The following is an 11,519-nucleotide window of genomic DNA, read 5'->3' as shown; positions in this document are numbered from 1 at the left end:
ATATGGTGCTCCCACACGCATACAAACTTTGAAAAAAGTCTGTACAAGATTTTTTGACTGAGATACGCATTTCTGGAAGCAGCCTGCCTCCAGCTACCAAACGAGCGAGTCAGTTTCACCCCCTCCTACGTAGGAAGGGGACATTTGGAATATTACCTCCCACTTCCCCACTCCCCTCCAATCAGAGCATAGCTAAGATTTTGTGGACCAGTCGACGAGCAGCTCCGGAGGGGGGAACTCGGCGCTAGCCCTGCAGCTAAACTCCGGGAGTACAATCCCTTTCTCTGGCGCCGAGCTCACCCCGCCGAAGCTTCGGCGGAAGTCGGGAGGAGGAGACATGTAGAGTAGAAAGGGATTGTACTCCCGGAGCTGAGCTGCCGGACTGCCGCCGAGTTACCCCAGCCGGAGCTGCTAGTCCGCTGGAGCTGCCACCTAGCTTCGGCGCCAGTTCAGCTCCCGGAGTACACCGCCGGACTGCAGTCCGGCAGCTCCGGCGCGGGGAGCTCGGCGGCAGTCCGGCAGCTCAGCTCCCGGAGTACAATCTCTTTCTTCTCCATGTCGCGGTTCATGGACTTCAGAGAGTCAAGGCCAAAGTTCCTTCCCCCCAATTCTTCTCAACCATGGCCGAGATATCCCCCACTACGAGTCTTTACTTGTGGAAGTACCAGAGACGTCAGACAGTCTGTATTATTCAAAATATCATCCGAGGCGCACAAATCTTTTGGCCGTGATATTAGATATATTATATAAATACCCGTATATAATATTATATAGATATAGAGCTCCAGGAGTAATCAAACGGCAACAATCCCTTCTCCTCCATGCTGTGGTTCAGTCTGACAGCTCATTGGTCAATGGGCAGCAGCTCATTTGCATCAACGCTACAGACACCAGAAACAGCGCATTCTGAAGGGACTGAAACAGGGGAATAGTGGTAGACGATATTTTTTTTCCATAAAAGCTATTTCCAGCAAACAGCTTCAAAAACATGTTTTCTGGAACTCAGATACTATGTTTACTTGTTGGGAAAACATAGTATGTCTCATTTTTTTTTAATAATTTTCTCTTTTCATACAAATCTTCACTTCAACAGAAGGTGTAAGCTTGCAGAGATGAAACAAACAAAATAGAATAAAAACTAAAACAAGTAAATGAAGGCACCGTTGGAAGTGTCTGAGCCAACCAACAGCTCTGAGGTAAGTAGTAGGTTTCCTCTGGTAGACTGTTACCTCTTCTGGGTTTTCTTGGCTTGCTTCAATAAAGTGTCAAAGTCTAGTGCATGGAACTTGCCCTTAGAAGGCAAGGAGTCATACTCTTTATTTGAATCTGAGGAAACAGAAAAAGGTACCAGTTAGTCATTTTGGCAAATGCTTTCATCCAAAGCCACTTGGTGTATACAGGAAATGTAAACAGTCACCAATCTTAAATCACTATCATTTGTCTCGCTTTAAATAGCATTACAACTTCCATGGTTTTCTTCTGATATTCAAACTAAAAGTACACCTTCACGGTGCCAAACCACCCTTTTTTGTATTGAATATTGAGGTAGCATCCTACCCTGTTTCCCTACAGAGCAGACACCTGTTGCTTACCCAAGTCTGCATAGCTGGTCTTGCAGAACTGTCTCCTTCCACCAAAACAGAGATCAAACGGCAGTTCATCAGGCTTGCGGAGCTTGCCTCCATTCTCTATGGCCGTGAAGGCATTCTTTGTGTCATAATAAGTCACAAACCCATAGTTGTCTCTGCAAAATTTAACAAACAATACGCAAGAACAACGGTTAGTCTACACTGCTTTCCAGGGTATCAATCCATGAAAGACCTCTAAAACAGTTGTAGATTTAAGAAGTAAAGTTGTGGATTGCTTTTAAAAGAGCAAGCTGGGAGTATAGCCAGGAGGCTCCAGTTATAAACAAGCCTGAGGTTGCTTTAGCACTGAAGCTTGGCCTAAGCGGTCACCGACAAGACTACCCAGGTTCAAAGACAGTGCAACAAGCTCACCTACAACCATAACATCAGGGGAACACTTCAAGATGCATGAAACCTACCCCTGTTCCCTAAAGTGCAAGGTGCAGTCCTCAATCTCTCCGTATATAGAGAACCGCTCCCTCAGTTCATTTTGGGTCATCGTGCCCCGGATTCGACCCACATAGACCACCCTGCGCTCATCCTGTGGGAAAAGATTAAATATTAACAGGGGGAAAATGTCAAAGTGTTTTGTATGATGGCCAACACTAGTGAAACGGGTGAACTTGGCTAAACAAACTCACAATGGCTTGTTGTTTACGTCTCTTCACATCCTCAACACTCTCCACTGACGTGTGTCGGTAGGTTGGCCTGTAAGAAGGACTGTGGGAAAGGAGGAGAGGATGAATACATTTTCTGAACACAAGTTGAAACTTGAGCCTTATAAAGGATGGTCCAACTGAAAGCTATGCCAGTTGTCAATAGCATGCGTGTTGTCCATGTCATGATGAGTCTTGTTTGGCGTTAGGGCAAGAGGACTCCTGTACCTGTAAACATTTCGTTGCCACTGAGCGCTTCTCTGTGGAGACCTGGAACGAGAGCGGGACATGCTCCAGGAGCCAGATCGCGATGAGGAGTAAGAGTACCTCCTTCTCCTCGGAGGGGAGCGAGAGGAGGAACGCGAGGAACACGATGAGGAGCTGGAGCTGCTCTCGGAGTGACGAGCACGATATCTAGAAAGATCAATTGGGGAGGCTTTAGTGGGGGCCTTTGACATCGAGAAATGTTGGTCCTCGAAATACGTGACTGATGTAATTATAATTCTCATTTAATTGCTTTATAAATGTATGTAAATGCATTTGTCCTGAAAGTTTTTTTCCAATAAAAAGTGTCTCACTTTTTGGCAGGTGGGGATCGAGACCTGGACCTGGAGGGGGAGGAGTTACAGTCGGACTCGGAGGAGCTGGCGGGCCGCTGTGCGAGTCGTTTGCTGGACCGGCCCTTCCTCTCTTTGGCGAAGGTCCGGGGACCGGGCGAGAGAGACTCGGAGCGTCTGCGGTCGGTCCGCCCCGTCCACTCCGGCCTGGGGCTCTCGGGCCGGGCGGGGGAGGCGTCGGGGGTCTCCAGGGCCGAGCAGCTCAGGGCCGGGTCGGCCGGCGGCGCGGGGACCTCCTTCAGCGGGGACTCTGGTCGCCTCGTAGCCGGAGCAGGTTTAGCGGTATGGGGAGGGGAGGGGGCCGGGCCCTGGGGCCCTGTAGTGGCTGCCTGTAGTTGTTTCACGGTTCTGATGGTGATGTTAGGCTGCTGCTTGACGTTCCAGCGCTGGCCGGGGTCTCCGAGGGGCGCAGTGCTGCCGGGGAGGCAGTAGTCGTGGTCCATCAGGGCCCATTCAGGGGCGGGGGCGAGGGCGTTGGGGGTACTGCGGCCCTTCACTGAGGGAAGAGGCTGAGCCTCTATCTGGATCACCTTGGTGGGGGTGGGCCGGGAGGCCCTGCTTCTGCCAAGGAGGGTGACGGGGGCCAGAGGCTTCCACCTCTGGTGAGGGGGGGTAGCCGGAGGAGTAAGTGCTGCATGGGGAGGTAAGAAGTTGATTCTCATGCCAGTTCTCCAAGTCGATATAGTCCGGCTGCCAAGGCTTATTTATAAACTCATAAGGTTTAATCCCTACTTAAATATACACTTGAATGTATTCATAGTTTTACCAGTAGAATAAGGTAAACCAATAAAAGGGACATTTGTTATGATGGATTACCTGCAGAGCTCGAGAGGTCATTTGCCTTCACACGTTCGACAGCAGTTTTCTCTGCTGATAACACAACACTGAAAAGCAAGCACAAAGGGCTGTTGACTTCCCCCCCTCTCACTTTATCTTAGGAATAGAGTCGTTGAAGTACACAGGGTGGAAAAAAAAAAAAAGGACAGCCATTCCGTGAGTCCATCGTTTACCGGTAGGTCCTGGCGTAAAAAGGTGGGTCAAGGTGAACCCACCACACAAAGCGCCAGAGGAGCCAGTTGCTCTCAGCGCTGTGGCTCAGAGCAACTGGACGTCCACGGCACTTACACAGAGAGCAGCATCAAGGCTGTAGGGTAACTCACCTAGAGTTTCCTACAGTTACTGCTCTACCATAGACCTCCGGCACACACCGCTTCTCTTTGGCTGAAGAAAGATGAAAGAAGAGTAGATGAGTATAGACAAGGGCCAGACGAGGCGAACCGGAGGCGCAGAACTGAAAGAGAGCCGACCAAGTGGAAGGAACGCAAACCAGGATGGAGCACGACTCTATAGAGGACTCAATTAATAAAAAGTAAACAATAAGATTAAAAGGGAAGCACGTCTACCACTTGTCATAGAGGGACATCCACAAATGAAGTCCTCAAACAAGGATTGTTCTCAAGTCAGTTTATTTCATAGTAGTAAGTGAGTAATAAGTACTGTTGAACATTCAAGCTCTTTGGATTCCACGTCATTTGTGGTAGCAATAGTAAGGAACGCTTATCCTATATAAATCTTGAGGAAGGGCCATTTGCCATGGATCAACTGCAGCAATATTGTGGGCGCCGCCAAAGTGTGCATGTAAACACCCCAGTTGAACAACCACACCCACTGTCCCATAGGTTTTTGTGGTGAGCCTTTACATCACCACAGACAAAAAACTGCAGGGCTAGAGGAGCTAAATTGATTTGCAAACAAGGCAGAATTCCAGCAGCTGAGCCGACAAAGCATCTGCCGTGCCAACCCCAGAGCACCCCCCATTACAGAGGGAGAGAAAAACCTTTAGTCATTTTGCATAGACTGACACTGAAAAGATGAAGCCGAACTTTGAAACTAAAAATCAAAAGAATACTTTTAAGGTGTAGCTGGTTTAGCTGCTTTTCCAGGAGGCTTTGAGTATAATTTCTGGTGACTACAGGAAGCACAACCAAAGGAAGACTGCCTACTTCCCAGAGATAGCACTGCCTCACCAAGCCAAACATCAACCGTCATGACACCACCAGGAAAAGAGACACTCTGACACTACATGTAGCCAGGTCCGCACCTCTGTGACAACCAATTATTAGCCAACATGACCTGCCCGTCACAAAAACTGCAACCATTACACTAGCAATAAAGCACTCACCTTGCGTTTCTTCAAACTGCTCCAACAGACTGGTTAAATCGGCAGCTTCAATGCCTGGGAAAAGGGGTCGGCAAAAGCCGGTGTGTAAGTAAACCTTTTGACATGACAGGCTGCTCTCCCTAAACCGCGGAGACAACGTCGCCTGCCATAAAGAAAACTAAAGGAAATGTAGAATTGGAAATATTATACGTAGCGCTCACCAATCTCACTAGTGAAGGCCTCAATTAATGCTTGTGATGCAGTCTTTTTTTTCATCTGTGGGACCGTCGTTGGGCCGTACTGTTGAGCTCCAACCTTGACAGGGAGTGCCTTCATATCCTGGGGTTGATTAGAGTCTTGGACCGCTAAACAAGGCTGGGCACGGACACCTGCAGATTTGGCAAACTTACTAGCAGCCGCAACTGGGTCACTCACTGAGGTAGCAGCAGTCGTCTTAGAGCCCACTTGTGCATTTGCGGGAATATTGGCAGACATGGGAGCAGCGACGGTCCTAAGGGACTCTGTAGTGGCCTTGGCGGGCATTGCACTGCCAACCAAGCTGCTAGGAGTTACAGACTGAGTTTGGGGCCTTGCAGGCTTGCTTACTGAGGGTTTAGAGCAAGACGTTGGGGTAGGGACAGAGTTCCGAGGCACACAAGGCTTCTCAGGTGATGCGTTGGGCTGCGGACCCGGAGAGGAACTCTTCACAGGACTGGGGCCGGTGGCAGCAGCGCTGTGCGGTGGGGGAGCAGCTTTAGAGCCAGAATGCAGCTGAGGTACCGATTGTTGTTGCCGTTTGAAGATCAGGGTGGCGGCCCCGGCCTTGGTGGAGGACGCCACCATGTAGGCGGGCGGTGCGAGCAGCGCCTCGGGTGTAGGGGGCGCGCCGGGCCCCGTGGGCTGCCACGCAGGCTTCACCTCCTCCACCTCCTTCTTCCCTGGGGCGGGGGCCGGGCGCCGGGTCTCCTTGGGGCTCGGGTCGGGCAGGCAGGGGATGGGGGGCAGCTCTTTGGGGGGTTCCTGGAGGCTGGGCCACCTGGTGCTGTTGCCCTCCTGCTTCTCGATGGGAGCCGGCTTCTTCTGCTGCCGGAGCCGGCGGTACTCGGCCAGGCTCAGGGATTTGGGTTTAGGCTCTGGAGCAGCGACGGGGACTTCGTCTCTGCCTTCATGGGCAGCAGGCAGATCTTCTGTGCTGTTGGTTTGTAATGCTTCAGGTGTGGTAGGAGCATCAGCAGAGGAGCAGCTATCCGTTGACACAGGAACAACACCGGGGATGGGATGCGCTGCGGTAACAGCTGGAGATAAGACTTCCTGTTTGGTAGGGGACGCCGCCTGCCGGTGCCCTTCATTGGGCTGAATGAGAGCGACCGTGAGGATTGGACGGCTGGGGGGCATTCTGACAGGGGATGCCCTTACTGGGAGTGAGTTTGGAGCAGTCACTGCTTTTGTATTAACTCGGTTCTCCCGGGGCAGTGACAGTTTGGTGACTTCTGTGCGTTTCTGGCAGGCGTTGAGGCTCTTCTTATGTTTGGGAGAGGTGCAGGTCGAATCTGAGACATCGATAACAAGTGGCACACTTTTCTTTACTTTTATTGTTTTTTTTAGTTTTTGTGGCAACTCGTTGGCTGCGTTCCTTGAAACGGCGCTGCGGAGAATTCTTCCTTCAACCGGCTCAGGCTGAGTTCGTACCTTACTGTCCTTTTTCCTCCGGGGTGGGCTTTTCTCCCTGATCTCCTTTATCCTGTGCGCTTTGTGTTTCTTATTCCGCTCACAATTGGCTTTCTCTCTGTTCAGGACCGACGCGGCGATGATCTCAGCTTTCATTTCCGCGCCGGTGGTGGTCGTGTCGTCAACAACAATCTCCTCACAGCTTTCGTTAGTAGCCCGGTCGGATTCGTCTGGAACGTGTTGCTCCATCTCTAAAGTGTTCTGCAGCAGCGACAGTGGCAGACCCAGGTCTGGGATGGCCAGGATGGGCTCCCCGTGTTCCCCCTGGTCCACCACTTCCAGTAGGATCCCTCCTTCGGGAAGCATCTGCTCCCCCTCTCCGTTGTCCACACAGACGGCCATGCAGTAGGGGTGCATGTGCCTGACCAGGTCCCCCAGGCTCACAGAGAGCCCCTCCGTGTCGTCCTCCGACTCAATAGAGAAGGGCGGTGGGAGGGACAGCCCGCCCCAGTCCAGCAGCTCCTGGTCTGGAGAGGAGAGCTGCCTGGTAGGACTCTGTGTGAGGGAGCCGTCCTCCTCCTCCTCCCCGTCGCTCCTCTGGACCGAGCCGGCTGGGGGCCTGGGGAGGCTCTGAGGGCAGAGAGGGGAGATCCCGTTAGAAACTGGGAGCCAGCCGTCGACTGCAGCTTACCCAAACGACTGACTCGGCCTATGAAAACCTACCTTGCCAGATGACAAAGTTCTCATGTTGCAGATTGTGTCCTTCTCGGGAGGGGAACGGGACAGACACAGCAGTCTCCGCAGCTGTGAGGAGGAGGAGGAGGAGGCGGTGAGCAACTGGTCATTAATGGAAGACTAATGCACTGAACATACTGCATGGTGCGGTCATTAGCCAGAATCCAACAGCGCTGTGTGTGCAGATCTCTGGCAACAGCTGAGAACTTACCGGAGAGTGCTCCCTGGCCCTTTGACCCGACAGCAGGTCAGAGTCTGGGAGCATGTCGAACGGAGAGAGGGTCTCGTCGTCCACATTATCCAGGATCTCCGTCAGGGCGGTCAGTAGCGTCGCCTCACTCTCATCGTCAAGGCCCTTCACCTGCTCAAACACAAAGCTGAAATTAGTGGAGCTCAAGCCATTTAAATGGCTTTCAGCGTAATGCATTATTATGCTCCCTTTTTGGGGATTGGAGACAGCGACCTTTCTAGTGAACGTCACCCTCTTTATGAGCCACGTTGACCCAGTCAATCCGTGTTGTAAACACAGAACCTTAACACAGCCGCACACTGTCAGTGAGTTTCTTGAGTAGTGTATATATGTGAAATATGAGTAGTGTATATATGTGAATCAAATAATGATGTAAATTAAATAAGATAAGAGGCTCTTAGAGAAAGAATACGAAAATACTTGAACCCTTGCAGCGCATTGAAGATTCATAGATGTGTAATAAAAAAGGACTTGCCTCTCCTGTTGGAACATCTTCGAACATGGAAAGGATTGACGGGCCTAAACATCCTTCAAAGGCCTCCAAGGTTTCGCCAGTGTCCAGATCCACATCCTAGAGAACACATTTGCCCAAAAAATTAGTTTGAAACCGGATTTAATGCTGGACCCCATTCATTAAAACTGTCCTACTGTCTGAAAACCAGACAGTAGGCATTACTGATTCCAGCACTGGTCATAAGAAAATGTTAGGCAACAGGTGAACTCAAAGTAGGTCAGAATGCTAGACATTTACTAAAGTGTTGTTGTTGTAGAAAGGAATCTTCAGAGGGCCGGGGAAGGCCCATTTCCGATTTAACCAGCAAAACAAAATGCAAAAGGCAACATCTTTCAAGTTGAATGCAAATTAGAACATGTTTAGTAACATAAGAACAACATTGTTTATTATAAGGCGTAACTGTTCCATCGTACGGTTTAAAAACAGGCATGGCAGATCTCACTGGCCTATGTATTCTAGGCCAATTGTACACATTTAAATAGGCATGTACCCTTCAGTAGACAAAGTAATTGTCAAAAAGCATGTTATTAATTTGTTATGCATTTGTGTTTAAACAAAAAGGTGACAGGCTTTAAACAACAGGCTTTTCGTTGACACGTGGGGATGGCTACGTTTTCATGCTATTATTGTTGTTTTTTTAGACTAGTGACACTATGGACCTGACAACCCACATTGTCGCTATTGGTTCAACGTTTCAAACTAATAAGGGCAGTTTGTTGCACTACTAAATACTCTGAACCACGTGTCTACGCCCGTACATGTGTACTGTGCGCAGACATATTTGTTGTAGGCTACGCTCTAGCGTGGAACCCACGTGTTGCACTACAACAAACCAGGCAGCGTTTCCGGGTCCCCTCCAACTAATCCCTCACGTGTGTATTACAAATCTCCAAAAATAGCAAAGGGATCTTCATTTATATACACGATGTGCATAGATTGTAACCCCACTGGATCACAATTGTGTTGAATTTCCGGTGCGCTGTGTAACGTTAAAGCTAGCGACATGTGACTCGTCGCCACAGCTTGGGAAATGCAGATGGAGAACATAAATGGCATTCCTACAATACGCGATTATCGCAATTTGTACGATCGAGACACAATATAGTGGCCAATCACCCAGACACACCAACTGACATTCAATATCAGCAGGTTAAATTGAGTGCAGCACAAGTTGTAACCCTATGGGCCTATCTCGTGTTGCTGCAGTGAGCATGTGTGGGTACTTGCCGGACACATCGCTGTGCACATCCACCGGTAGGCCTTTATGGTCGAAGTCCATTTTAACATGCTTACTAAACTTTGTGGCTCATTTTCTGCATTTTGCAGTTCCATGTGTTCATTATAAGCTTTGATTGAAAAAAGTACCCACGTTTCAAGAACCAGGCACATACGCCTTAAAAGGCAAACTACTCTAGCGGTTAAATAACCCTGTAATAACTATAACATTTATAAATGCATGGTGAAAACAAAAACAATATAATTCAACTGTCAATAAAATCGTCAAAGTGAAAACGAATAATAAAAAGATAAGAATTCAGAAACTGCCCTGCTACCCATCAGTCATCCCAACGTGGTAAACCGGCATTACCAGTCACATCGGTTAAGGTTAAATGGAGGTATCGCTTACTACATTGATGCTATATATCCAGCGTATGTTGTCATCCAACCAATTTAATAAGCAAATTATGTCATGGCATAAGCACACTGAACTAAATAGTTTTCTAAAAACACCGGGATGGTATCCACGTGTCACTTTTCCCATGCGCAGTCCAGACATTGTACACAATGCAGTCAACCTCCGTTAACGACATTAGGCTAAACGAAAGAATTGCGTCTTTCAATTATGCTGTTTAATAGTTTCCATTTACCTCGTGTAGTGTATCAGTAGCGAAATAATCCAAATTGCAGGCTGTTAATATTTCCTCGCCTGCTCCCCACCGAGCCGCCATCTTACAAGTGCTCGCAAGCCCTACCCAGAGTCAATAGCCCAGTTTGAAAGTATGAATCGTTCACAGGAAGAACACGCTGGGAAACAGACACGTGGTCTCCCATTCCCGGCAAAATGACGCAAAATGACGCCAGGGGAGGGCGCTTCGCCTCGTGAAACCCGTTGCGACCCTGGAGTTAACCAAAGGCCGCAAGCATTAACTGTATTTGGCTTGTTATGATTTGTGTCATCAAAGTTCTGTGACCAAAATAACGTCAAATGCAACTCATATTACTTTTTGAAATAACGTGTTTCCCCCTATGCAAAAGATAGTTGTGCACTAGGCGTGCTTCAACTCTTTAGGCTGCCTTCCATATTTGGGAGGGGTCACGAAGTGAACACATGGGAAAGGAATGGGGACAATTAGCAAACATATAAAGCATATATAAATACAAGTACTTGAATGCATAATATTCTTAGTTTATAAACTGTAATATAAACTGGTCAGTATGTCAAAGCTATAGGTCTACTTCTATTTCATCTTCTAAGTAATTAGGTGACTGTATTTTTTTGTTTTCCTTTTCAAGATGGTACTATGACTTATTCATTAGCTAAAAAAGTCCATCCAAATTGTTTCTATCACCTATATTATAAGTTTAAAATCAACAACATTTAGGCTTCGAATCTTTGGAGGTCTTTGCAGGGATCAGATATCAAACTGATCGAACAGATTCTTTCCCAGTGGTCCCAGGGCAAGGAAATGGCCTGAATGGGTTTCCCTGGCATATATCCAATCTTCCTTAAGTCATCTAGTGGAAGTCCATTCATTCAAATAATCAGCCAAAGGAATTGATAACCTTGGTTCCATGAATCATCCTATTGATTGATTTGTATTAAGAGCACAGCAATTTCGGTAAGCAGAAAAATACCGCTTTCATTTCCAGATGGTTGCTGTCTGGTGGTAAACTGTCTGAGGCAGCCATTTCATCTTATGAAGGCAACCTCACCTTGACTGACCCCTGCACATCCTTTCTGTTAACAATGGATTTGTGCTGCTGACCTTTTCTTGTATCATGCAGAGAATGGACTCAAATCTACGGCCCAACAAACACTACGGGAATGAGATCACGGGTTCATCACTGCGTGGATGTCTCTCCCTTTTACTAGAATATTCTAAAGAGCATACATTCACCGTCCTGGGGGGCAGTTTGATTATTTTTGTCGTCCCTTATGCTTCCGTCACGGATAACATCCAAAGCGTGCCCTTATCTCTCTGTCTACACAAAGGGAGGGAACACCCTTGTAGAAGTTAATGGCTTACACTGCTTTCCTTTTGTGTGTGTGTGTGTGTGTGGGTGTGTGT

General features: G+C 48.4%; 1 protein-coding gene across 1 annotated transcript; it reads right to left on the bottom strand.

The window, feature by feature from the left end:
* Positions 1-1,014: 1,014 nt before the first annotated feature.
* Positions 1,015-10,196, bottom strand: pprc1 (PPARG related coactivator 1). The gene is made up of 14 exons (XM_079730877.1): positions 10,098-10,196; positions 8,191-8,286; positions 7,677-7,826; positions 7,454-7,534; positions 5,284-7,360; positions 5,084-5,137; positions 4,062-4,122; positions 3,718-3,785; positions 2,863-3,532; positions 2,513-2,698; positions 2,270-2,348; positions 2,048-2,169; positions 1,593-1,744; positions 1,015-1,326 (listed from the first exon to the last, which is right to left on the bottom strand). Exons 1-14 carry the CDS (start codon positions 10,176-10,178, stop codon positions 1,226-1,228), a joined length of 3,978 nt encoding a protein of 1,325 aa, XP_079587003.1. The 5' UTR covers positions 10,179-10,196; the 3' UTR covers positions 1,015-1,225.
* Between the last annotated feature and the right edge of the window lie 1,323 nt (positions 10,197-11,519).

This window comes from Pollachius pollachius (genome assembly GCF_949987615.1).
Source record: "Pollachius pollachius genome assembly, chromosome: 2".
In the NCBI taxonomy this organism is placed as follows: domain Eukaryota; kingdom Metazoa; phylum Chordata; class Actinopteri; order Gadiformes; family Gadidae; genus Pollachius; species Pollachius pollachius.
Note: the sequence above shows the minus strand (reverse complement) of the source record. Positions and strands in the feature narration are given on the sequence as shown.